Source organism: Brachyhypopomus gauderio, chromosome 2 (assembly GCF_052324685.1).
Source record: "Brachyhypopomus gauderio isolate BG-103 chromosome 2, BGAUD_0.2, whole genome shotgun sequence".
NCBI lineage: Eukaryota > Metazoa > Chordata > Actinopteri > Gymnotiformes > Hypopomidae > Brachyhypopomus > Brachyhypopomus gauderio.
The window spans coordinates 45,104,103-45,131,871 of NC_135212.1; the positions used below are offsets into that span (position 1 = coordinate 45,104,103).

Consider the following 27,769-nt stretch of genomic DNA (forward strand, 5'->3'; position numbering starts at 1 on the left):
TATCTATATACAAAAGGCAGAAACAAAGATTTTTCATTCAAATTAGGAGGTTATTATGTCTATTTATAGCTCCTTTAAAAGGTAGCACTCTACTCTTTAGTGTCCTTTCATTTGAGTGCAGTGCACCTGTTATGTCTCTCTGTGTCTTCAGGTATTTTTGAGAGGTCGTAGAAAAGTGCATGAGGCAGTTTGATTTAGGGCACGAGAATAAGTCCAGTTAGAACAGCTTCCAAATCCTAATGGGAAGACCTGCGAGTTTTCCACTGCGCTGGTGTCCGTGAGTGGGAGAACGGGTGGAGAAGCAGAATTTTACCTGAAAGCTGGCCTCTCTTTTCCGGTTGGCCTCAGGAGATCCAGTCCTGGATAAACACATCCTATTAATACTGTTCTCACATTAAATGTGTATGAATGCTGCAAACATTATCAAGATTTCCAAAGACAATGTCAGAGTGGGGATGACAGTCATGTTTTTGCAGTTTTTCCTTTAAAAAACAAGATTTCCTGTTCCCTTCCTGGCTATTGTTTAAGACCAGGCAAAAGAGTGCTTGATGATTTTATGCTGATTCACTCACTTTCTGGACCTCTTTGTTATTGTCCATTTTGATGCTTCTCTTCTGGACCTCTTGCTATAGCTGCTCTTCTGTAACCTGCACAAAGTTCCACGATGATGAGCTGTATGTCAGGGTACCATCTGCAACGATGGGCAGTGAGAGAGGGTAAATTCCTGCAGCTCTTCTGCCTGGCATACCCTGACACCTGGTGTGGCCTCTTCCTGTGCCTTGAATACACCTAGACCTCCCTGCAACATGCCTTGATGGGGTTCACAGCATTCAAGAGTATGCTAGGATTGCAAGTGCCACTGTGTTCTTGCCCTCACCGTCCTCAGAGCTACCTGTGCTGTAGTCCTGGCTCGGGGAGAGCCAATGATTCTGGGAGGGGACACATCGCTGTGTCTTTTCCACCATCAGTGCCTTGAAAAGACAGGTATAGATGTAGTAAAGAGAGGCCCTTACACTTGCCAGGAGATTGGGTGTCATCAAGGATGGCAGGGCAGGCCGTGGCAGCAAGCTACACCCCAAGTATGTTGGCCTACGCAACATCACATCAACAAAAGTCATGTATCACGTCAACCTGCCTTTGGGTCGCCGTGTTTACTCCTCCTTGTTTGTATGCTCAAGATTGTTATTCCAGGTCTCCTTGACTTCACTGACCTACCAACCAGCCCACTGATGTCACAGGACCCGCCTAGCTCTACGCCAGAAAGATCAGGGCAAGCTACAGGTAACGGTCAACTGGGAGGCGTATAGACCAGATTACAGTTACCTGAATTCCACCTTGAATCCATCTTAAGTCCACAAACAGATAAGGAAAAGATGTAATCAGCTGAAAATAGACTTAGAACAGAGTATAACAATAGAACAACACATCTGTGACCTAGGTCAGCACGGTTGTAACCTTACGTGTGTCCATATGTTAAAGAATCATGTACAAAGAGCCATTCAACATCTGGACTCAACTTCCTGGAGGGCAAACCTTCTTTGGTATGCCCCATCTCTACCTCTAACCTTTCTTCACCAATCGCGTGCCTGTTTCTCTGGAAAATGACAGGGTTCTCCATGGGTGTGTGCTAATAAAAATGTGCATTTCTGAATGCCCGAAATATCACATTAGGACAAAAACCAGACGTCCCCTCTAGTTGTGTAATTCCTTATACTGATGTATTTATATTGCCTGCCCGCAGACAATGTGAAGCAAAAAAAGGCTATGCATGAAATTTTATTTCCATAATATTAATTTATGTGTATCAGCCAGCATATAAACAGTAGATTACTTTCATTGTTTCTCTCTAAAAGTGGAATATATAACCTTTTCTAAAAATACATACATTTTTCTCCCCATTTTCCTCCTAGTTTTAGCCAGTTCCCAGTGGCATTACCTACTGCTGTTTATCTACCGTGACAGTAAAGTGTGTACTTTTGCTGTATACCCAAGCTCTATATTGAAGATAAAAAGGTAGGTAAAAGGCAATAGTCCATCCTTTTATTTATGTGTGGTTTTGTGCATGTGGGTTTAATCATTGTGGAATTTCATGTTGTTACAAGTGAGAGTCTGTTCAGAGTCAGTTTTACTGGTACCCTCAGGAAAAGGCATATCACAAATCACAAATGGCAATCAAACTTGATTGCCAAAAGTAGTATGCAGTTCTGCACTGTTATCGCCTTGAACCATCTTTGATAAACTCATGGGTCTGAGAAATATTAAGACACTCAATCTAAGTCAATTAGATTTTTTTGGGAAGTATATACGTTTGGTAAGTGTAAACCTACTGGTAAACAAAATGATAAATGTAATGCGAAATTTAGTTTTTTATATTTATTCTGAGATCATTGGTTCTTAAGGCATGTGCAGTTTGGCCCCTGTCTCTCCTAGCTGAGATGCCTAGCGAGCTCATCGTGCTCATGAAGAGAGAGAGGCTGCTGTAAAAGCAGCACTCTGTCACTTCCTCATATAAACAAAGTCCATGCAGTGACCCTTTTTACCCATGAGATCCTGCCAAATAAACAAGAAAGGGAGAGACAGAAAGACAGACAGACAGAGGAAGAGAGAGAGAGAGAGAGAGAGAGAGAGAGAGAGAGAGAGAGAGAGAGAGAGAGAGAGAGAGAGAGAGAGAAAGACAGAGACTAATTAAAACAGAAATATTATCAGAAATTAAATTAGTTCTGAATGGCCAGAGAGGATTCCTATAAAATAGCAATAGCTAATTATATATATAAGAGCAGGTAAGAGTTCAGATTGTGAAGTTTCAGGTTGAGTTCACATTGTGAGGTTGGCTTCCTGATTGGTTGGTTCTGAGAGAGGTTGGCGAGTTTATTGCACAGCCACCACAGAGCAGAGCTCCTTACATAAAGCCCTCCCACCTGCAGCTACCATCCAGCTGCCTGTGGTACACTCACCACTAATATTTCAAATCAATAACCCAAACAGTGTTGACATTAGTCTCCAAAAAGCTACTGCATTTCAACCCAAGTATGGATGAAAATATTAGCCTTTTTTTTCTTTTGGAAGAAATTATAATTTTTGAATTTGCATTAATACTGAGGTGTTTAGATTTAGAAAGACGGTTTTGCGCTTAAAAGTCTCCCCTGTCAAAGGCCTGAGTCCCCTGTCTAAAAGCACTGCAGCTCTGTCTCTCTCAGTTCAGACCTGGATGGCCATGTCTGCTCCGTGAAAGCATTATAGTGACAGAACTTGGTTTTTGAAGTCGTGTGGTTACTAGTTAGTGGAAATGAAATTTTACGTATGGACTTCTGCATGTTGACCGTGTGAGAGCAACGATGCATCAAGGCAAATGGTTTCAATTCACTAAACTCTTTGTTTATTTTCGATAGCCTGTCCATATAGCAAAGTGCTACCACATTGTCTGAGCTGACATCCGGAGCGAACTGCTGCAGTTTTCTTTGAGTTTCTTTACCTACCTCGAGAGAATGAAACAACCACATGAAAATGTGAAAGACGGGAGAGGACAGAGGATAGATAGGGATGGAGGAGGAGGAGTGTGTGAATGTGTGTTTGTTCAGAAATGGTGAGAGGGAGAGTCATTGGTATGGAGTGAGTGGGTGAGAGGGGTTCAGAGTGATGACGATACCCAGACATCTGCCTTTGTTTATGTTAGGATGTAGTGGGCTGGTCTGAAGCACAGATGACCACAGGGGCCGGGCTAAACACACAAGGCCCTCCTCCTGAGGTGGCTATACAAAGCAGCCGGTGCTGTTATCAGAGTCCTGCAACCCTCCAATCACATCCAGCTCCACTAATTTAATATCAGGCAGGGATTCCTCACGGGTCACTTCAAAATCAGGTTAAGATTTTCCCCTAAAATCAGCAGAGAAAATCCAAAATAATTCATATTTTCAGGTTTACCATTTTTTGATCATCTTTGGTATGAGCGAGCTGAATATGAGCGTTTCCAGCCTCTGTTTGCCACGCCCTGTTCACATTTCATGCAGTTTGCTATGAATGAAAACAGTCTGCAACCTACAAGCTCAGTGAGCCAAAGGCAGCATAACTTCCACAGCTTCAAAGATGTGACATATCAGTTAATAGCACTTAGTAAAATCCATTAAACATGGGTCATTGGTTCAAGGTTAAAACTAAGAAAAACTACAACAAAAATGACATTTAAAGTCCGTCTTTATGCAACTTCAATGTTTTCAATCTGCAAGACAACAGGCAACAGCAGAACCCTGATGACTGACGTCATCAGTGGTCTCCCCCCATTAAGTGGTCTTAATCCATATAATAATAATGTGTGATGGTTTATTAAATAAACTAGTTTATGTTTAAAGGTGCTTGAATTCAGTATTATGTCCTTTATAGTCTATAAGAATCTTGTTTAGTAAATTTAGTTCCATCAAGTTTTAGGATTTAAACACCATCAACTAAATCTCTGCTGCCATTGGAGATTCAACGTGTCATGCAAGTCCAGACTATTAGAAAGTCTTGTACTTGTGTAGGATACATACACATAAGCGTTGATTTGGTAACTTAAGTTGAATCTACTGGACTGCAGGCATTTTCAGTACTCAGCTCCCATGCTTGCTCTAGATCTGGAGCTGAAAATATATTCTGGTTCTCTATAGCATCTTCTACGCTGCACTCGCTGGGTGAATCTGCATAAAAACAAGCCATTTGGAACGTTCCAGACATCTCCCCAGGCTTCATGAATGATCAGCACAGTGATTAACTATGGCTAAATATACACAAAACTGAACCAGAGCTGATTTCTGGTAGCCTCCCTTCTACCGTAAGGGGGCTCGAAGGAGCTAAGAGCAGCAGGGCATCATGGGAAGGGTACAGCGTCAGTGACGGCGTCACGGAGAAGTAGCACAGCAGCTCAGATGTGGAAGGCTGCGTCTGCTTGTACCGAGCTCCCAGACTGCTCACATCAGGCAGTAAACGGTTGACCTCAATGGAAAAGAATTCAAAGCCTCTCTCCTCCCCTCTTCTCTGCTCTCTTTTAATTCAAGCAATATGTGTCTTCGGCAAAGCTTTTTCGCACTGTAATGAAGAAGAGTGCTCATTCGAACAGGAGCTTTGCTGTGATTTTGCTTCATCTCACTCTCAGTCCTCATCAGCACCCCCACACCCAGTCTCTCTTTCTGTGACCCGTGGTATCTTTCTCACCCTCTTCCTTTCTCCCCCTCTCTTCCTTCCTCCCTCTTTTTCCCCATCTCTTTCTCTTTCTTGAACTTTCTTGCTCTTTTTGGCTCTTTTTCTCTCCTTCCCTCCTTCTCTCTTCTCCTCATTTACCTTCTCTTTCTCCCTCGTGCACTCCTCCCTCTCTCTCCCTCCCTCCCTCTCTCTCCCTCCCTCTCCCTCACTCTCACCCATCTGTCTTGTCTGGATTTTCTCTTGGGCTCAGAACGTCACTGCGCCACGTTATCGGAAAGTCACATTTTTTAATGGTATTTTTTTACAGACGGAAATTCAGCATGAACAGACCAGATTTACACCATTTGGAAGAGCCAAGCCTTGTCTGGAAGGACTCTTCATTGAGTCAAATGTACTGAAATACATAGGAGATGCTCTTTCCTTTATTCTGTGTGCATGCATGAGTGTTGTAAAACATGTTTGTTTCTGACCCAGTTTTTAATGCTACAGAGATGTGTGCTGTATTTGAGTGGTAAAGACAGACAGAGTAAAGGTGGGGGTGGCTATTCAATTTGAGTGGTAGAGACAGAGAGACAGACAGAGAGTAAAAGGGGGGGGGGAGTGGCTATTCTAGAGGGATAAAGCGTTCCTTACATTTCTGCGGTATGGTCAACAGAAGGTTCTCCCTACTTAAGACACAATTTGAAAAGCCCAAACCTTTTTTTATCCTTAATTCACCATTTATTCCATGGCTCCTTGCTAAAATACAGGCATTTAATGGTCTGAAACTCTATTTATTCCTAGGTGCAGTAAGGATTTGTAAAGGACAGCTATGCTAACTTGTGAAATTATTTCTTCTTCTTCTCAAAATACAGCTTTGAAGTTATTAATTGTGTGAATGCAGAATCAAATACATGTTAAATATTGTTAAATAATGTTAAATACTGAAAACAAAAAAAATTATAGTTGGCTCCTAATGATCATGGCTTTATTCTGAATGAATTTGTATAAGTAGACTGTGAATGTTACCATTCAAAATAATTTACAAAATAACTGTATATGTTTAGTTTTGGACTGATATTAAGATGCCTACGTTGGCTTTGTTTTATTAAATGGACTCACAGAAGTTATATGTCTATGTTATATTTATTTTTTAGTCTGGTCAGTTCACTTGTGGTTATCCAATCCTCAGGTGTAATCACATGCTTTTCAGCTAAAACATTTACTCTAAGGCTATATATAGGGTTTAGTTTCTTTGATCATGGCACATAAAATACAAAAGCAATGCTTTACTGTGGCCAGGAGTGACCACATGGCCCTCTGTCAGTGAAGTCAGACCATAGAAGCTTAGACCTTGATTATATGACTCCTGTCGTGTGGAGGGTCATCAGATAGGTAGGAAGCGCTTTGCATTGGAAAACTAGCAGTCCTTTGGCACAAAATGTCTCAGAACAGAACTGCAGGCTGTTGTATGGCTCAGTGTTATGGTAGGGTTATGCTAGAAGAACAGGGATAATTTATACTTTAACATTTCATTTAGATTTTTTCTCTCTACAATGCTCATTCCCTCTGTTTGCATCTCTGGTTTGGAACCTTCCCCACCTACAATTAGCTTCGATGGTTGGCTCAGATTAAAGGAGGTGGCATTTCTACACACTTGAAAAACTCTGATGGCCATGCATGGCTCAGGAGATGATGGCCGCTCGCTTTGACCTTAAAGGTGATGAACTTTCACCAGTGCACCGTTGTAACCCAGTATCAGTGTCTCCCATCCCCCACTCCTTCCAGCTCAGTCTGCCAGTTCTCTCTGAGGCCTGTTTCCCATAATGCTTCGCTGCTTAAGACAGATGAGATATATTCTTGGCAGTGTGGAGCTAAGTGCTAGCAGATGTTAGTGGAAAATAGACAGAGAAAGAGGATCTAACTTGAGGCATTTGGATGCAATCTTAAGAGGCTGCATAGCCTGGAAAAGTACAAAGATGCATACAGATTGTAAAGACTCTCTATAAATTCCTAATCCTCGTGATGTCTGCATAGACGGTCGTGGCAATGAGAGCTGGATCCGACCTAACGGAGGAAGTCTAAGGTGCAGTTTAGCAAACTTCACCCTGCTATTGTCTCCCCGAAGCCCAGAAACGTCCAAGCAAGACGTGGCTGTGAAGGGAGTCGACTCCAGAGAGCTACTTCCTGTTGAGTACCTGCCAATGGGAGTGAGGCAGGGATGTGGGCTGGCCGTAAGCACAGTGAGTGGGCAGAACTAATCCTGGAGGGCGTTTCACTGGTTTGATCTTCTGAGTAAAAATTTAAGCTGGGGGGAAATAGGGGCTGATCCAGGGAATTCCACTGCAACACGTCTACTTCAACTTTTTCTTTTTCTGTCAATCTGTCCCTCTGTCTCAGGTGGAGGTCAGGTGGCTCCTTTTAAACTAGGGTTTCCTTTGTTTTCCTAACAGAATATAGCCAAGAACGATTGTGAGGTCAGGATGACCCGGCTCCAAAGTCCATATTCGATAGAAGGTTTTGGGACCACAGGCTACACCATCTACAATATTTTCATCTTAGATGGCATTAGCATTGGGAATAGAATAGAGTAGAGTAGAAAAAAGTAGAATAAAATAAAATGAGAGAAAGGAATTTTTAAAAGACAAGCTGCAGGCTCTCTCTCTCTCTCTCTCTCTCTCTCTCTCTCTCTTTCTCTCTCTCACACACACACACACACACACACACACACACAACCACACACTAGTGCTTGGAGCTTACTCAGTTGTCCCAGACTATCTGTGCCATCAAATCGTCATTGAGCAACAATTTGAAAGATGTGTGTATTTTCTGTTTACAAAAGGAAGCAAGGGATGCCAAAAGAGGCGGGGCTTGACGTGCTGAAGGAAGTCTAACCTGACAGCTTCCGTATGGGCAGCACTTGGGTAGCTGGTGTCACTGCTTCTTGCCTTACTGATTGGGCCTGTGTGTCTGTGTGTACAATGTAGCACCTCCTATCTACGATCATCTCCTTTTTGCTCAGTTATTTTGTTAATTTTCAGCAGGGTTTTCCATTTTCCATCTTTCAATTTCCTCCAGCAGAGCTCCTCAGTTCTTATGGTCTTGAAGCCAAAAGGTCAGTCAGGACCAAACAGGTGTCAGTGGAGCAGCATTGCCTAAGACACAACCAACTATTTTGGCAATAGGTGAAAATTATGCAGTTAGCAAACACTGCCTTCCTACCAGCTGCAAGCTGTCCATCTGTGCCCGTCTTAGTCCATTTACAGTCTGAAGGGACATAAATCAGATATAATAGAAAGTTTGCTTTCATGGACAGAGTATAGCAATTAACAAGGAAGAAAATGCAGAAAAAGAGAAACTTGTGATGATTTAACGATGTCTTCCTAAACACTATTGACCAGTGGTTACACATATCACAGATGTTCTCCATAACCATCGGTGACCTGAAGTCAGTAGTTATGACGATTAAGAGAGCTGTTTGCTTAAACAAGGCGCCTCAGAGACCTGAAGAGACCTTCCAGTGAAACGAAACAGTTGGACGAGCTAATTAAATGCACAGGAAACGGTGGTCTTCTTGGCTTTATGAGACATCATTATTGAGCCCTACCTACCAAGACACTTGACATGTTCCATAAATAAAACGGGCCAATGCAGATGGCGCCTTTGACACAAAGTCCATCTAGACAGCATCCTATTTTCTGAAGGATTTAAAGCATGAGTTTGTGACACAGGACCAGCAAATGTCTCTCACTGATAGTATATATATATATATATATATATATATATATATTAGTGGTGGGACTTTAACGCGTTAATTTCGATTAATTAATTACAGGAAAATTAACGCACTAAAAAAATTAACGCATTTTAACGCATTTAACGGACGAGACACTTTTGCACCGTGGAATGTTTCTCAGTGCGCGAGTTCCGGGCATACAGATTATGGACACACAATAAGATGATCATGATGGAGATGACTGAAGAGGCTACGCTGGTGGATGGGAAATTTAAATATAAGAAACTTTCAGATGGAAGTACAAACAAAAATAGTGTTATTTACACTTTATGTAGGAAGGAGTTCGCTTATCACAGGAGCACTTCCACCCTTCGTTACCACCTCAACGCAAAACATGTTGCGGCTAAAGCTGGGCGTACACTGTGCGATATTTTAAATCGTGTACTCAGCTCCAGCTCAAACTGTACGACTAAATCGCAGGGAGAGTCGGCTCGTGGAGCTGCTTCAACAGTGCGATACTCTCACGAGGAGCGATTTGAATTTCAAACATGTTTGATGTTCTTGCGACGCTGCGATTTCTGATCGGGAGTTGGTCGTGAGGTGTGAATCGTTCCTCGTTTACCTGTGTAAACTATACGATGCACGACACGCGACTGAGCCGAAACGAGTGAAAAATCGGCTGAAAATGGGCCAAAAATCGCACAGTGTACGCCCAGCTTAACGCGCAGGTCAGTAATGATAACTTAGCTGCTAAATGTATTCCTAGTACGATAGGGTGACCAAACGTCCGTAATTCACATCCTGTGAGGAAACGTCCTGGTTTTTAAATGACCTTCATTGGACCATTAAGACTGGATTAAACTTTCGCGAATGGCCGTAGCGCGCGACTCCGCACGCGTTTAAACATGATGCGTCACATTATTTGTGTTGTCCGCTCTCTGTGGTCGAAGATAAATGCTTACAAGAAGCGCTGCGAATTGCGTCAACTGATGCAAGTTACGAACTACCGTCCAGGGGTGAGTTTCCCAAAACGTTCTTAGCGCTAAGTACTTCTTAACCTCGTACGTAAGAACGAGGTGACGAAGTACTTGGCACTAAGAACGTTTTGGGAAACTCACCCCAGAAAGACAATGTCGAAGAAAATCCAGCAGCTGTATGATGAGGAAAGAATTAAAAAAGGTTATTGTGAAGAGTGCCACAAATGTGGCTCTGACTGGGGATCACTGGACCTCTGTTAGCAACAAGAATGATCTTGGTGTGACAGCTCATATTATAGATGATGAATGTATAGATGATGAAGATCCAGTCATTTGCTTTGAGCATGCAGAAGACCACTTCTAGGCACTATGAAGATGCCTATGGCAGAGGCCTGGGAAATTAAAGAAAGTCTACCATCTAAAATGGTATTAAAAAACATCTTCTGATTTACTTAAATTCTTCCAATAGCCTGAGCAAAACCTCCTTAAATTTAACAACATTTTTGGTCAGAATTTCCAATGTTCTGAACTGTTTTCTGCACACTACACATATATTGGTCTTCGTAGTAGACTGGTGGAAAAATAAACAAGATGTTGAAGTTTATGATTATGTTCATTGATTCATTCATCATTCAAACTTAAATTAATATTTCTCATGTTAAATACTGAAATGCGATTAAAATGCGATTAATTTCGATTAATTAATTACAAAGCTTCCAATTAATTCGATTAATTTTTTTAATCGCGTCCCACCCCTAATATATATATATATATATATATATATATATATATATATATATATATATATATATATATATATATATATATATATATATATATATATATATACACACAAAAGTGTAATACATTCATATAATAATCTATAGTAAACATTTTTAACAGTCTACTTTGCTAATGGTAACATAAAACATGCTAACATAACAGATTATGAAAGTTAAGTTAAATTTGCATTTCTGTAATTCAAATTAGATTCTACACCCTTCAATATTTTTTTTTTAACTTCAGCTTGTTTAGGTGAAGAATTTATTTAAGAGCTAAGAGAATATAAAGGAACGCTATGTCTTCCTACTCTTTATAGTAGTACCGCAAATGGTACTAATTGTGCCTAGATGACTTCAAATATCATTGATTTGCTTTCCCATATTACATTGGGGCTGATAATACATACTGGATACTGAAAGTGTGGGCAACATCAGAAACCCTGACTGCTGACACACGACTAGATAGCAGGTGCTACTCTTGTATTGCTGCCACTGTTCTCAATAATGGAGTTAAATTCTCTTGGCACGTCTGCGTGCATCTGCATTCCACCTCCTTTACTCTGCAGACTGTTAACACATGATCCATATTCCGGCCGTCGGCAGGGCTGAACAGACGGATCTGAGCAACTAGCCCTGCACAGCAGCACTGATGCTAATAGGAAGGCATGATTTGTGCTGGATGATGCAAATCAGGAACAGGACAATGGCAGAAATGGCCTGTCTCCCTTCACCTCCTCATTTGCATATTCATTCATCATTTCATGCCATTTCCCTTGCACAGCACTACAAGGTCCAGAGGGGTTGTGTGCATGGTCACATGGTCAATCATGCTGGACCCCCCCCAGGAGGACCTCAATGTTTACTAGATAAGCACGCCAAAAAGGAAAATAGTTTTGGGAAAGGATTCCTGCAGCAGCAAGGAAAGGACGCTAGCATCTGACGCCTAGCTCTCAGGACCCTTGGATGGCCATGAAGGCTTTGTCTGGTTGAGTCTGGTACCCCAGTTTGTGTAAAATTATAGTTTTCCCTTTTCTGTTAGAAACGTGACACTGCCCCGATTGTTGTATGATTGTCTCAGTGCCCTTGTGTGTACAGCATACATCCCCCTCTGACAGGAGAAAAAGAGAGGATGAATGTTTTGCTGTTAGTTCCTTTCTCCATTCTCCTTTTTCTCTTAGTCTATTTTCACTCATTTTCTTCTCTTACTCAGAAAACGTGGAAGCCCAGAACGAGAGAAAGAAGGAGAGAAAGGGATAGATGAGAGAGTAAGGGAGGGAGACAGAAAGAAAGAGTGAGAGAGAGAGAGAGAGGGAGGGAGAAAGGAAGGGCAGTAATGTGCTCTCCAGACGTGCGGCTGAGCTCACTCTCTAACTCTCTGACTAATTTTCCCAACTGGAACACCACAGACAGGGGGAAGGGATCACTCTGCTGTGAGAAGTTTTTCCAGCAGAGCACAGGTCTGGGCAAAAAATATTCTGCAGGCCAGAGAAATAAAATTGTGTGTGTGTGTGTGTGTGTGTGTGTGTGTGTGTGTGTGTGTGTGTGTGTGTGTGTGTGTGTGTGTCTCTTCTTCTTTATAAGAGAGAGAGAGAGAGAGCGGGGGAGGGAAAGAGAACAGTCACATTTATGCTTTGTGTAAGCCACAGATATTATACAAAGTACATTTTCATATTTCATATCTAGCTAAGATTTACGGTTACTTGCAAATATGTTTTTGCAAATATATACCAAATTTTACTATATGCCTTATGTTATATGTCTATTTGCATTAGATTTGACTACTACTGTGTTACGTCAACTGTGTTGGGATGCGTACAACAAATCAAACTGTAAACCAAAGAAAGAAATTGAATTACTGTTTCTGTAAAAAAAAATGTGATGCAAATAAGGCATTTCAGAATCAAAAATATTACAGACAGGAACTACAGTGATTGAAGTTAAAATATGTGATGACCTGACCAGGAATATTTGCAATTCTTTGGTCATAAGCCATGCTACTGCACCTGATATGGATGCTAGTATGGTCATATTCTAACTGTAGGTTTAGACTTTTTTCGAGCTTCGAGAAATGATTACCTGTTAAAACTGGAAAGCCCAAAGTCTGAAGCCTCATTCAGTGGGAACTTAGAAGGGATTGCAAGCCCATTTCAGTTCAGTCATGTGGTAAAGACATTTTGGTTCGTCCATTTGCTTGTATGCTGTGTGACGTTAACCATTGTCTCAAGAAGAAAACTGAAGGACGTTCAAGTGTCCCTGAACTCAAAGGCTGTGGATATTCTACCAGGATTGTTGTTACAAAAGATGGAGTCAATTATCAGTAAATAAGGGTGAATCAGTGAGGATTCAAGAGATTTTGGAAGCCTTGTCTGACTGCATGAAGACATGTGCTCTCAATAAAGGAATAACTCCTGTTGTATACCAGGGTTATTCACCTGCTTTCTTCATTTAGTCATGAGCATTCCATTACCCTCTCTGTGCTGTTCTTCTCTGTGCTGCTCCTCACTGTGCTGTTCCTCTCTGTGCTGTTCTTCTCTGTGCTGTTCCTCTCTGTGCTGCTCCTCTTTGTGCTGTTCTTCTCTGTGCTGCTCCTCACTGTGCTGTTCTTCTCTGTGCTGTTCCTCTCTGTGCTGCTCCTCACTGTGCTGTTCCTCTCTGTGCTGTTCTTCTCTGTGCTGTTCCTCTCTGTGCTGCTCCTCTCTGTGCTGTTCTTCTCTGTGCTGTTCCTCTCTGTGCTGTTGGTCTCTGTGCTGTTCCTCTCTGTGCTGCTCCTCTCTGTGCTGTTCTTCTCTGTGCTGTTCCTCTCTGTGCTGTTGGTCTCTGTGCTGTTCCTCTCTGTGCTGCTCCTCTCTGTGCTGCTCCTCTCTGTGCTGTTCTTCTCTGTGCTGTTGGTCTCTGTGCTGCTCCTCTCTGTGCTGTTCCTCTCTGTGCTGCTCCTCTCTGTGCTGCTCCTCACTGTGCTGTTCTTCTCTGTGCTGTTCCTCTTTGTGCTGTTCCTCTCTGTGCTGCTCCTCTCTGTGCTGTTCCTCTCTGTGCTGTTCCTCTCTGTGCTGCTCCTCTCTGTGCTGTTCTTCTCTGTGCTGTTGGTCTCTGTGCTGCTCCTCTCTGTGCTGCTTTTCTCTGTGCTGCTCCTCTCTGTGCTGCTCCTCACTGTGCTGTTCTTCTCTGTGCTGTTCTTCTCTGTGCTGCTCCTCTCTTTGCTGTTTGATTATAAGAAACCATTTTGATACATTAATAGTGTGAATGAACTCTAGCATTAGCATCTGAAAACATTTTATAACCATTACTGGTTGGACTGTGAGGTTCTAGATGCCCAGGATTCTTTACATTCTGAGATTTTATCTGCACTCTAACTGTAGTAGATGTAAGAGAACTGAACACAGTAATGTAGGTTTAAGAGAACTGAACACAGGTTTAAGAGAATTGAACACAGCACTGTAGGTTTATGAGAACTAAACACAGTACTGTAGGTTTATGAGAACTGAACACAATACTGTAGGTTTATGTACCCCATAGTGCCACATTCAGCTTGTGGCAGAACCAGGTTTATCTCACCACAGTTGGAACCTACTCATGTACAACCTAAATAAATACAACATGTTTCTACCAGGACATTTTATTTGACAGCATATATTCAAAGTATATAGAATTTTGGCATGATTACAGTGTCACAAATGACACTGAGATTACTTCCTGCATGTGTTAAAAGTTCTCGTGGACCTATTTCCATTTAAGAAGCCCCACTCGTTCCTTAGTCCTCCCCAACATTTTCATTTTTCACATCTCCACTTCTGTCAAGTCAGATTCTGCCTTTTCATGCTCCCTCCCTTCCCTTCTCCCTCCCTGCACTACTGCACTCTCTCAACGCTCTCGCAACGCTCTCTCCCTCTCCTCTCATTCCTCTCCTGCACTGTTGTTCGTGGCAGTTCAGGCACAGTCATATTTTCCATAAACTCCATTGCTCTTCTGCCTGCCTTCTAACGTTCACTGTGCACACTGGGTAAACGACTGCAAGGAGACCCAAGGGGTGTGTGTGTGTGTGTGTGTGTGTGTATGAGTGTGTGTGTGTGTGTGTGTGTGTGTGTGTGTGTGCTGCTTTCACGTGTTCAGCGTCAGCATAGGATCATGGGAAATACACGAATGCCATTAGAAGTACATGCATATGTGTGGGAGGGGCAGTGGTGGGAAAACAAGACCCAAAAAGCGTAGCATGTATTTTCCTACTCTGCCAGGCTTTAAAACAGCGTTGACCTTACTGTTCTGCCACTGTTCCTTTTTGCACTGGAAATATAACAAGAAGGTTCGTAATGGTGTGGCGCTGGCAGCTCGGTGCGTTAGACACATAACAGGCACTAACACAGCCATATGCCACTGTAATATTCCCCTCGGGAGTCATGGCTACACATCAGTGAGTGTGGAGAGGGGGCTGCTGGAGGGGGAGGGAGGGGCCTCGGTGAGAGGGGGCGCGGCTTTGGAGCTGTGACTGTACCTATAACACGTAATCAGACACAGTGGAAACTAAATGATTCTCTTTCCTCCTTTTCGAAGCCGCCTCAACAAATTACACCCTCTCCATCTCACCCATTCTCTCTCTGCTTCTCTCTTTCTCTCTCTCTCTCTCTGGTTCTCTCTCTCTCTTTCTGGTTCGCTCTCTCTCTCTCTCTCTCTCGCTCTGGTTCTCTCTCTGGTTCTCTCTTTTTCTCTCTTCTTCATTATTTGCTGAAGCACAGAAACACATATAAACATAGTACACTTACCTGAACACACTTGATCACGCATCTGGCCCAAATGCCACATGCTGCCACATGAATTAAGGTTCATCTGGTTCTGAATGCTTCACATTACAGGGGCCATCTGAGATCAGCTATAAGAGGCACCACTGACTGGAAGGTCACAGAGAGCCATTTTCTGTCCTCATGAATAACATGAGGGCTGAGTGTCCCAGTGATCTTGATGTGTTCATCAGTGCAGACTGGATGGGTTGAAAAGTGCTCTGTGCTGAGCAACAGAAACATGTCCCATACTGATCACAGCCCATTCCTGCTTCAAGGGGATGGAACCCCAAGGACCAGGAAGCACAACCTCCAAGCCATGCCAAATGTAAAAAAAAAAAGCACATTTAAAAAAACTCTAATTTCCTCTGTTCCGCCGGTGAACTGAGAAGACACCCTACAACCCTGTAATTGGGCCCCACCCAACCAGCTTACATTCCCCTCTCATTTCACCAAAAACACTGCTTTGGTTGGGCTGTGCTGGCATGGGAAGAGTCTCGCTTCTCACACACACACACACACACACACACACAAACGCACGCGCACACACATCTGCATGAGCATGGGGAGTTTCCATGGCTCGGGCTTGGGGTCCTCGTTGGCCTAATCATTAGAGCTGTCTGTGCTTGTGTTGGATAGCACAGTAGCAGGTATCTGGAGCAGCGTGTTAAACAGGTGTGTGCCAGGCTGGTGGGCACTGCCTACAGAGCACAGAGTGAGTGTGTCAAAGTCCAGTCAGACAGGAAACATCTTTAAATTTAATCACACATATAAGATGGAATCTGATAGGTAAGTTATCTGATATATCAATATCAAACCTTTAAACCTTTGTGTTCGTTGAGCTCACGTTGGTTTCATGTCACTGAGTCTTACACACGTGGCCGTCCAGACACTCCATGTCCATGTCTGCCACACCACTGTCTTCCAACCAACACAAACAATACGTGAGGCAGAGACACTCTGGAATTATCCCATACTCTGGGTATACTGGAAAGCCATACAATGGGTATACTGGAACTCCAGCATAGAGTCCTGGCTCGCAGACACTCTCTGAATGTTAATGTTGGGATGATTTGCTAGAAGAGTGAAGACTGCCATAACCATTTCCCAACACAAGGAGGTAAAGGGCAAGGGGCAAAGTCTTTTCCTGGAATTTCATCCCAGTTTTGATTTCAGTGGTAATATCAGTGGCATAATAACCAAAACTGTAGTTTGTAAACATTCTATTGTTGTGGCTTGAGTTAGCTGAACTAGATGCTTCTAATTCAGCATTTCAAAAGTCATCATCAAGCTAGCTAAAAAAATACAAAATGCGATAGTTCTGTTTGTTTTTTTATATGATCATAGACCAGTCATAAATCTTTTGTTGTTTGAATGTATTTTATTCAACATTACAAAGATAATATTGTGCCTTGTGTATAATATATTTTCTTCTTCTTGGTCTGCATCTGTGTGCAGCTCAGAGGTACGCCTTGCTGGGTACCTGTAATTGCTACAGCTGGTCTTACCCCAGCACTAATGACAGACGTTTCCAGTCGTCTCCAGAGCTGGGGTGGCTCTGAGAGAACGGTTTCTCCCCCCTACTCACCCTGTTATTTGTCTGAAACGTGAGGAGGTCATCAGAGTGGCCCTGTTGCATCCAGACATCCCTCCATGTCTGAACTCGGATTCATTTTTTTCTTATTTCCCATTTTCTGATTATGTCTGTAAATACATGTTTTTTTTGTCTTCCCCAAGGGGAATTTCAAATATGTACAGAATTTGGATAAAGTCACATGGAACTCTTACAACCATGTCCTCCGATTCCAACACACACGTTCACACAGAAGCAGTTCTGCCTCATTCAAACTGTGCCAACATCACTGTTCCTGATGTAGATCACGCCACAGTGCAGGACTGATAGGAGTACAAACTGTGAAACGGGTCTTACCACAAATGGTTTTCAATGGAATCCACAACTGTCCTTGGGTTTAATCTTACCCTGCATTGGACGAACTGAAAATAACACTAAAACGTCTGGGTGAAATCGTAGTATAGCAATGACATTATTCAGACACTCACTGAACACTTTGGTGTAGCAAGACAGCTTGCCATGAGTTTAAACTGTCCCACCTACTCCTCGTTTCTATGTCTACGCCGCTTAAAAATCTATCACCCAGTCTCCGTCTCCCTCACACACACTTACCCACACACCCAGCCACACACCCACCCAAACACCCACCCACACACCCACCCACACACTTACCCACACACCCACCCACACACCCAGCCACACACCCACCTAAACACCCACCCACACACCCACCCACACACTTACCCACACACCCACCCACACACCCAGCCACACACCCACCTAAACACCCACCCACACACCCACCCAAACACCCACCCACACACCCACCCAAACCCCCAGCCACACACCCACCCACACACCCACCCAAACACCCAGCCACACACACAGCCACACACCCACCTAAACACCCACCCACACACCCACCCAAACACCCACCCACACACCCACCCAAACCCCCAGCCACACACCCACCCACACACCCACCCAAACACCCAGCCACACACACAGCCACACACCCACCCAAACACCCACCCACACACCCACCCAAACCCCCAGCCACACACACACCCACCCAAACAAACACCCACCCACACACCCACCCAAACACCCAGCCACACACCCACCCAAACACCCACCCACACACCCACCCAAACTACCAACCCACACACCCACCCAAACCCCCACCCACACACCCAGCCACACACCCACCCAAACACCCACCCACCCACACACCCAGCCACACAACCACCCAAACACCCACCCACACACCCACCCACAGAGACCACTCAGCTGCAGGCGTCGTCTCGGCATGTCCAGCGACATGGCGTGCAAGTTTGAGCCTGCACACTGCAGCACCCTGTACTGGCCTCTTCCCTGCTCACCTGTGTGTCCTGTGGTAGAGGCTTCAGTCCTCTGCCTGAACCTTCCATGAATGCACATGAATGCAACGCAGACATAAATAAAACAAATATGCACTGTAGCCAAGGAATACAGCTTAAAACCTAATATCCATCCTATGTCATTAATAAAAGTATATCAAACAGACAGACCAGCAAAAGCTCGTTTTGCCACCACTCTTTGTACACTACGCCTGGAGGTTTATTCCCAAATTTTTGTCCTCTGTAGTGAAATACACTTTCATTAATTAGACAGCAATAGATTTTAATCTGGTCACTTTTGCAGCTCCTTACACAAGCACTCATGCTCCTTTAATCAAATGGTGCCTTCTGTGACATGTTGCTGAGCGTGATTCTGCAGGCTATGCATTGCACCGTGGTTCTGCAGTGAGGCCTGGTGCTGTGAAATCTGTATGTGTGTGCGTGTGCATGCAAGCATGTGTGTGAGTGTAAGTGCATGCATGAGGGTGTGAGTGTATGTGTGTGCACGCATGTGTGTGTGTGTGTGTGTGTGTGTGTGTGTGTGTGTGTGTGTGTGTGTGTGTGTGTGTGTGTGCGTGTTGTGTGTGTGTGCGTGTTGTGTGTGTGTGCGTGTTGTGTGTGTGTGCGTGTGTGTGCGTGTGCGTGTGTGTGCGTGTGCGTGTGTGTGTGTGTGTGTGTGTGTGTGTGTGTGTGTGTGTGTGTGTGTGTGTGTGTGTGTGTGTGTGTGGGTTCGTCTGCTCACCTGCTGGGCTACAGGAGTGCTGGGGGAAAACAGGCGCCAAGTGGCTGATCCTCCCCGTCCCTTACGTTCCAGCAGGAGCTTGTGAAGTGTGCCTCACAGCTTGGAGCTAACCGCTCAAACACACACACGTGTATACAAACTATCACCACACACAAACACTAGAAGTAGCTCTGCCCCATACAACCTGTGCCAACATCACTGTTCTCGATGCAGAGCACTTAGGAGCTGCAGGAAGGTCACACAGATCATGCCACGGTGCAGCACTGAAAAGTACTTTGCAGAATAATCGGACACCGGTATGTTATTTTCGTACACTTATCTTTTAGTTTTGGCTAATAGCGGTTCAGCTGCGCAATCTACGCATGGTTTTCTCCTCTTTGGATCCGATTGTACAGGAAATAGCATTCGTCTCACAGTGCTGATAAATGGAGCTGAATTCAGGGGCTGCCGAGAGAGAAAGGTACAGCTTTTTGAGTGTTGTTCTTTCAAAGAAAATCACACGTCCTTTCAAACCCACATGTGATTTTTTTTTTTTTGTTAATTTTAAATGTAAATTAAGAGTGGTAATATGGTTTTATTGGGGAAACATACATCTAAAGATGCACGATAGCATAGGGGAGTAGTGCTTTAACGTCACATACAGTAGCTTTACAGACCCCTGCTAATGAGGCGGCTACATGCTGCCCATCCTAAAGCTGTGCAGGAGCTTCAGGAGTGCCTTGGGCAAACGCCTCGTACTGAAACATCTGCACACAAGCTGCTGCAAGCAGGGAGCTGATTCTGCCAGCATCTGCCTGCAGATATGGGGCATCTGATGGTGAGGGGTTTAAATATGGGTCAGTGGAAGGTGTTAAACATCATGTCATGGCCACACTTAACATAATTCAATTAAAATGACTGATATTTGATGTTGATTTAAGCCTTTGCTTTGAATACTTTGTTTTCAAAATGTGTTTGTAGAAGGTACATTTGATCAAGAAAAATGTTTGAGGTGAACAATATGTGAATAAATGTTCATAATAATATCCAATTCATTAAAATTAATTTACAAGTTTTTGCGTACTACTGGTAGGTACATCTAACCTTGTAAAAAAATCTCCATCAGATTATCTCCTATGGTATCCTCAAGCACCAGCACCAATTAAAAGAATCTTATTCAAAGCATGCGAATGTCATTAAGATCACAAACTGTTATACACATTAGCATAATCAAAGGCTACAGGAAGCAGGTATTGATGATAAGTTATGCTGATTAAATATGACAAACTGGGAAACAAGGCCATACACTGGTCTACTGGTTACAACACTGGTCTAAAACCAACAGTAAGTCATAGCTAAAGAAGTAAAGATATGGGAGAATAAAGGATTCTGTTAAGTGAGGCTTTATTAAAAATGGCCTCTAAAGACAGACATACAAAATATCCAACTTATGGTTGTCCTGTTTCTTAGATGTGAATAAACTGTGCAGGGTGTCTGTGTCTCTGCGTTGTGTGTATGTGTGTGTGTGTGTGTGTGTGTGTGTGTGTGTAGTGTATGATTATTAGGCTTCAGTGTTATGTTTGCCCCTCCTACAATCTCACAGCTACTCAGCACTCTCAGCAAACACATATGGCTTCTGACAACACTTCAAACGACAGGCTTCCGTTCATAAAAGCAGGGTGCTTTTAAACAGCCACCTTTCAGGTCAGGCGGTTTGTGAGCACGGCTAAAAATTTACTCATTAGCCACTTCTTATTAAGAGTGATGAAAAAACAGCTGTCATACAGCCATCCGCATGTCGTATGTTATTCACACATGTCCACGTGCCTGTAGTCCACTGTTTTAGGTCATAGGTCAACTGTCATCCCAACCACACTTCATGACTTCTGTTTAAGCCAGATTAGAAAATAAATCCCTCCGTCACATCCTTACACCCACACCCTTCATCCTAATCTCAATCTGCCTCTACTGTTTCTTGTGTTACACATGAGAAAGTGAAAGACAGAGAGAGAGAGAGAGAGAGAGAGAGAGAGAGAGAGAGGATGAAGTAGAAACTTCCTTTTGGTAAAGTTCAGCTCCCACATGTCTCCGTCAACCTCGAGCCTGCTACACAGTCTAGCAGCACTCCACCCATAATCACCAGTCTGGACACTGGGAGGCACTGACCGCAGAACACGAGATCACAAAGACCAGGATCCGATGAGGAGGTTCTGTAAAATGGCAGTTTCTATTTCCACACAAAAGCCTTGTTGGCCTGCTCTGCTCCCAGCCTGGAACCTCAGTTAGCCAACGGGGAGGAGCCCAGGTACCAGGGCCAGGTGCACAAGTGGAGAAGAACCATCCTTACCATGTGGTTCATGTCATCACACCTGGATCACCTTGTTTAACACTTTTCATTAAATAGCTTCATCTCAGACGAACTCTAAATTGCAATGGCAAAACGCACCAGAGAAGTGGCAGGAGATGCCTGATCCATTCTTCAGATTCCCCACCTGACTTTCCAAGACGGCCACTGCTCCTGTTGCTGGCATGCCAGAACTCCAGCATGGAGCATTTCTTCATGCAGTCTGCACTGAGCCAACGTTTATTCCATAAATCCAGACTACTGTAACCTCGGGAGTGTTGCATGTCTCAGCAGAAAATCACACAAAGTAACTCATTAAAGCATATAGATCTCATTAGGACAGAGTTGAGGGGTCTGACACAACCAGCAAATATTGCACTGAAATATATAAAATATATTTTAGTGTGAAAACTAAAAGGGCCTCCTGAAACTAGATTTGGAACAAGGATCCATAGCACTAAGCCAGTGACATTCCTAATTAGCTATGGCCAAGATAAGTGAAAAGATTCATGAGCACTACTTGTTGAAATTCACACTGAAATGCAACATACAGAATCAGTAGCAAAGGTTTGAAAGGATCTGTGCAGGAATAACCTTAAATGTCATTCTCTTATGCCTTGCCCAATACAACAGCATTCTGCCAGAGTTTTTAAAGGATCCTATTTTCCAACCTATAGCACAGTTAGCATGGCAATGCAAGGTTAATCATACTGTTTGATGCTTTTTTTAGTAGCCATTTCATGCACAATGCAAAACACGAACTTTCACATATGTCAAAAAACATAACGCTATGAAAGCACAATAATTAAGAACATCCTAAATGTTTTCTGAATGTTTCTGATGCCAAAAACAAGCTATTTTGGAGGCTGGATGCTTGTCCTTTAATTGTTTTTTTGTGTTGGTTGGTTGTTTTGTCCAGGACATTGACCACTGTGTGTTTTTTTACTTACTTCTCAGACTAGGGAGTTGCAGCTGTGTGTTCTACATGCCGGTGCCTATGATTGTGCCGGTGCACAAGGGAAAACCAAATGTACCACATGAACTCACTGAAAATATCTACACAAACTGAGCAAAGATGAACACCGAAAGAGTGTCCAAATAAGGTGAGTTCTTGAGCTCCCTGCCCACCCAGACAACACCACTACTGATTCTGCATCTAATATTTCACATGCCATATGAGCCTCGTTTATTCGGGTTCCTGGACATTCTTCGCCATTCATTTTCTGGTGTGTGTATGTGTGTGTGTGTGTGTGTGTGTGTGTGAAGCAGACCCGCAGAGCACTGAGAGGATGAGAAACAGCTGCAGAAGCTCCTGAGCACAGTGAAGCTGGTATTTTTATCATGCTGGCCTTCTGCATCTTGAAAGTGCAGGGAGGGTGAGAACACCTGTTTGACAGCCGCCCGCTCATCAAACTCCAGAAGCCATGAAACCGAGCTGGCCATCTTAATGACATGATGGTGGGGGAACGCATACCTGCCAGCAGGTCCATCAAACCTACCTACCTACCTACCTACCTACCTATATACCTACCTATCTACCTACCTACATACCTACCTACCTATCTATCTACCTAGAAATCTACCTACCTACCTACCTACCTACCTATATACCTACCTATCTACCTACCTACATACCTACCTACCTATCTATCTACCTAGAAATCTACCTACCTACCTACCTACCTACCTACCTATCTACCTACCTACCTACCTACCTACCTACCTACCTATCTACCTACCTACCTATCTACCTACCTACCTACCTACCTATCTACCTACCTACCTACCTATCTATCTACCTAGAAATCTACCTACCTATCTACCTACCTATATTCCTACCTATCTACCTATATTCCTACCTATCTACCTATCTACCTACCTACATACCTACCTACCTATCTATCTACCTACCTACATACCTACCTACCTATCTATCTACCTACCTACATACCTACCTACCTATCTATCTACCTAGAAATCTACCTACCTACCTACCTATCTACCTATCTACCTACCTACCTACCTACCTATCTACCTACTTATCTACCTACCTACCTACCTACCTACCTACCTATCTACCTACCTACCTACTTATCTACCTACCTATCTACTTATCTACCTACCTACCTATCTACCTACTTATCTACCTACCTACCTACCTACCTACCTACCTACCTACCTACCTATCTACCTACCTACCTACCTACTTATCTACCTACCTAACTACTTATCTACCTACCTACCTACCTATCTACCTACTTATCTACCTACCTACCTACCTACCTACCTATCTACCTACCTACCTACTTATCTACCTACCTAACTACTTATCTACCTACCTACCTATCTATCTACCTACCTACCTACTTATCTACCTACCTAACTACTTATCTACCTACCTACCTATCTATCTACCTACCTACCTTCTTATCTACCTACCTAACTACTTATCTACCTACCTAACTACCTACCTATCTACCTATCTACCTACCTATCTACCTATCTACCTACCTACATACCTACCTACCTATCTATCTACCTAGAAATCTACCTACCTACCTACCTACCTACCTACTTATCTACCTACCTACCTACCTACCTACCTATCTACCTACCTATCTATCTACCTACCTACATACCTACTTATCTACCTACTTATCTACCTACCTACCTACCTACCTACCTATCTACCTACCTACCTACCTACCTACCTATCTACCTACCTACCTACCTACTTATCTACCTACCTAACTACTTATCTACCTACCCACCTACCTATCTACCTACCTACCTTCTTATATACCTACCTACCTTCTTATCTACCTACCTACCTACTTATCTACCTACCTACCTACCTACCTTCTTATCTACCTACCTAACTACTTATCTACCTACCTATCTATCTAGTAATCTACCTACCTACCAACCTATATACTTACCTACCTACCTATCTACATATCTACCTATCTACCTATCTACCTACCTACCTACCTTCTTATCTACCTACCTATCTACCTATATACTTACCTAACTACTTACCTAACTACTTACCTAACTACTTACCTACCTACCTACCTATCTACCTACCTATCTATCTAGTAATCTACCTACCTACCAACCTATCTACCAACCAGAGCCGGGAGATCGGGAGATTCGGGAGGATTCCCGATGGGCCGGTTCATGTTCATCTCTAGTTTGGGCCGATTGGGAGGGAAAAATAATTTTGGGCCGGATTTGGGCATAAAACTCCCGGGCTGAAAAAGTGTCCCACTCCGGCCCTGCTACCAACCTATATACTTATCTACATATCTATCTACCTATCTACCTACCTACCTACCTACCTACCTACCTACATACATACATACATACCTACCTATCTACCTATCTACTTACCTAACTACTTATCTACCTGCCTATCTACCTACCTACCTATCTACCTACTATGTAGTAATCTACCTACTATTGAAATTATTTTGCTAAATATTTATCTATATATTGCTGTATTCTGTGTTACCATATCTTGTTTAATAAACCCACATTGATGTCAAGAGGCTTTAAAATGATTTTGAAATGGCCGTTCATCAGTGATTTCGGATGGAAGTGCTGACATACTCTTTCCTGTTGATAGTGAGGAACTGGTCCATGCATTTATCACATGAAGGCTATATTATTGTGACGCTGTTTCATCTGTTCTCCCATAGAGCTCTATTTCACACCTACAGCAAGTTCAGAATGCTTCTGCAAGGAGACCCGCGGAGAAAGAGGGATCATATTACACCTGCTCTCCACTCACTGAACTGGTTACCTGCCAGTTTTATAAATGAATTTTAAGGTTCCAGTGATGGTTTTTACTGTAAATGTCTTCATGGCCTTGCTCCTCTTTACCTTAGTGAAATGATGGTTAGATATGTTCCAGTCAGGTCTCTCAGGTCCTCAAACAGCAATCTCCTGGTGATTCCTAAATCCTGGTTAAAGGTTGGAGAATGTGCTTTTAGCCACTCACGTCCTGAGGAGCTCAGAGACATTTCATCCTTGTACAGCTTCAAGAAGAGCCTCAAAACCTTCCTGTTTAGAGCTGCATTTAGTTAAGGAACTTTGATGGTTTATTATTTTATCACATTATTTTACACAATTACAGTTTATGTTGGTTTTTTTCTTTTCTTCTATTTATTATAGTAATGCCATTTTATTATTTTATTTCATTATTGTGTTTGTTTTCTTCTATTTATTCTGTAAAGCACTTTTGAGTTGCATGTATGTATGAAAAGTGCTATACAAATAAAGATTTTATACTATTATTAGTATAACACAGTCATGATGTGCAATGATAATAAAAGGTTTCTTATCTTATCTTATGGCAGAGCTCTGAGTAGATCTGGAGCATGTCTCACCCATGTGTCTCACCAATGTGTCTCACCCATGTGTCTCACCCATGTGTCTCATCCGTGTGTCTCACCCGTGTGTCTCATCCGTGTGTCTCACCCGTGTGTCTCACCCGTGTGTCTCACCCGTGTGTCTCATCCGTGTGTCTCACCCGTGTGTCTCATCCGTGTGTCTCACCCGTGTGTCTCACCCGTGTGTCTCACCCATGTGTCTCACCCACGTGTTTCACCCGTGTGTCTCACCCGTGTGTCTCATCCGTGTGTCTCACCCGTGTGTCTCACCCGTGTATCTCATCCAGGCCGGAGCCATCAGGCTCTCTGTGCTATATTGGTCTTACCCTCCTCTCTCTGCTCCTGGATATTGTGGGACCTTTGCTCACTCTGCTGAAACAACTAACACTCTAACAACTAACGCTAACTAAAACTAACTCACTTCTATTTTCTTTTATTTACACGTCCTCTCTAACTCTTTTAAAACAACACATTTTGTTACGCCCATAATATATGTCTGTAATTACAATATACGTCAGCTTACAACATCCTATTACACTGCCCTTAGTCAATGAGTTGTTCACTGTTCATTCCTTGATAGTAATTCCATGATTGTATTTAAACCGAAAATGCCATGCTTAAAAGTAACTGTGTTAAATGTAGACAATATCACCTTTTAAAACAAACATGACACCCCTAAACATTTTTGGTTTTGCGTTGTTTTTCTTTCTTTTTTGCAGTTGTTGTGGTTGCAGTCTTACACATAAATCTAGAGTTTGAGGACTACCCTAAACGCACCTGAAGGCGATGAGGTGGCGTTCTCGCAGTACTCACGCTGAACTTCACCTCCGCAGTTTCAAAGGAAAAAACGCAGGCAGACTTTTCTTGATGACGATGATAATGATGATGATGATACAAATACGTGAAGATACGCAAATGAGGCAGACAATGTGTGCTGTGATTGGATATTCGTTGAGGTGCGACGTGTCTGCGGAAGAGAAATGAATCGAGTTGCGATCCAATTTCTTTTCCTTTTTTTACATCACCTAAATACGCAGGCGCGCCCAATAGCAGCTCGTGCATCAACGTTGCAGCCTTTATTGAGCATGCATCCTCTTCAAAGTATTAGGCCTACATTTTGAAATCTGTATTTTTGAATAAGGTACCCTGTGTGTGACAGACTTTCAATTGCAATGAATTTAAAATATTATTAAGCTTAATAACTTAATTTCCAGTTGAATTCATAAGCATACAAATACCCGTTAAAATAAATGAGATTGTGAAATTGTATATATATATATATATATATATATATATATATATATATATCAAATCCCAGAGCAATGAAACTAAACTTTCTGCCAACATCACATCCGTTAAAGTCGAGTTTTATCCATGTACTTGCATGAGTAAAATCCAAAAAGGCAAAGAGCACAATTATCCAAGACAGAGGAAATCTTGGGGAAGAACAATAATTTAATGCAGGATATAGCGCACTAAAAATCAGAGTGAAAATTCACGGTAAGACCAATTTGCCCATCATCCATCACGAATAGGCCTACATACAAAACAATTACAGCTATATAAATTATAGAATAGCAGTCGCATTCACACAAGAACGGGAAACACATTAAGAACATTAACCTGGTCGGAGAATAAATGTCTTCAAATGTCTTTCCTTGTTTCTCCTGTGTTGTAAGTTTGTTAAACTTAAAAGCTGAGATAGACGCAGGCATCTTATAGGCCTGTCTTGGGAACCGCTACTTAATAATGGCATGATGTCCAGCTGAACCCAGAACTCTCACCTTTTCTTTAAAAGATCAAGTTTCTTTAGATGTTAGGGTAAAGAAAGAGTTCTTGAGACAGCCCCTTCGTCTGAAGGAGGGACTCTTTTTTCTTGTTAAATGGGAACATGTCTGAGTTATCTGGTGTACCCGGCACCTCCCCAAAAGTTTGGAGTATAA

General features: G+C 42.8%; 1 protein-coding gene and 1 long non-coding RNA gene across 3 annotated transcripts; one reads left to right on the forward strand and one right to left on the reverse strand.

Annotated features, from left to right (window-relative positions):
- On the reverse strand, positions 1-27,598 carry LOC143508403 (uncharacterized). Of its 2 annotated transcripts, XR_013129343.1 has the most exons (6): positions 27,450-27,598; positions 26,604-26,793; positions 25,318-25,397; positions 12,723-13,843; positions 573-691; positions 1-359 (listed from the first exon to the last, which is right to left on the reverse strand). XR_013129343.1 is itself a non-coding variant. In XM_076996870.1 (4 exons), the coding sequence occupies exons 1-4, from the start codon at positions 27,539-27,541 to the stop codon at positions 13,096-13,098; spliced, it is 1,110 nt and encodes a 369-aa protein (XP_076852985.1). In that variant the 5' UTR covers positions 27,542-27,598; the 3' UTR covers positions 12,570-13,095. The 2 variants fall into 2 exon arrangements, 1 of the variants encoding a protein (XP_076852985.1); XM_076996870.1 differs by lacking the exons at positions 1-359; positions 573-691 and having other exon boundaries at positions 12,570-13,843.
- On the forward strand, positions 22,400-25,444 carry LOC143508404 (uncharacterized). Its single transcript, XR_013129344.1, has 3 exons — positions 22,400-22,535; positions 22,702-22,916; positions 25,134-25,444. It is a non-coding gene; the product is annotated as an uncharacterized LOC143508404 (long non-coding RNA).
- Positions 27,599-27,769: the final 171 nt, after the last annotated feature.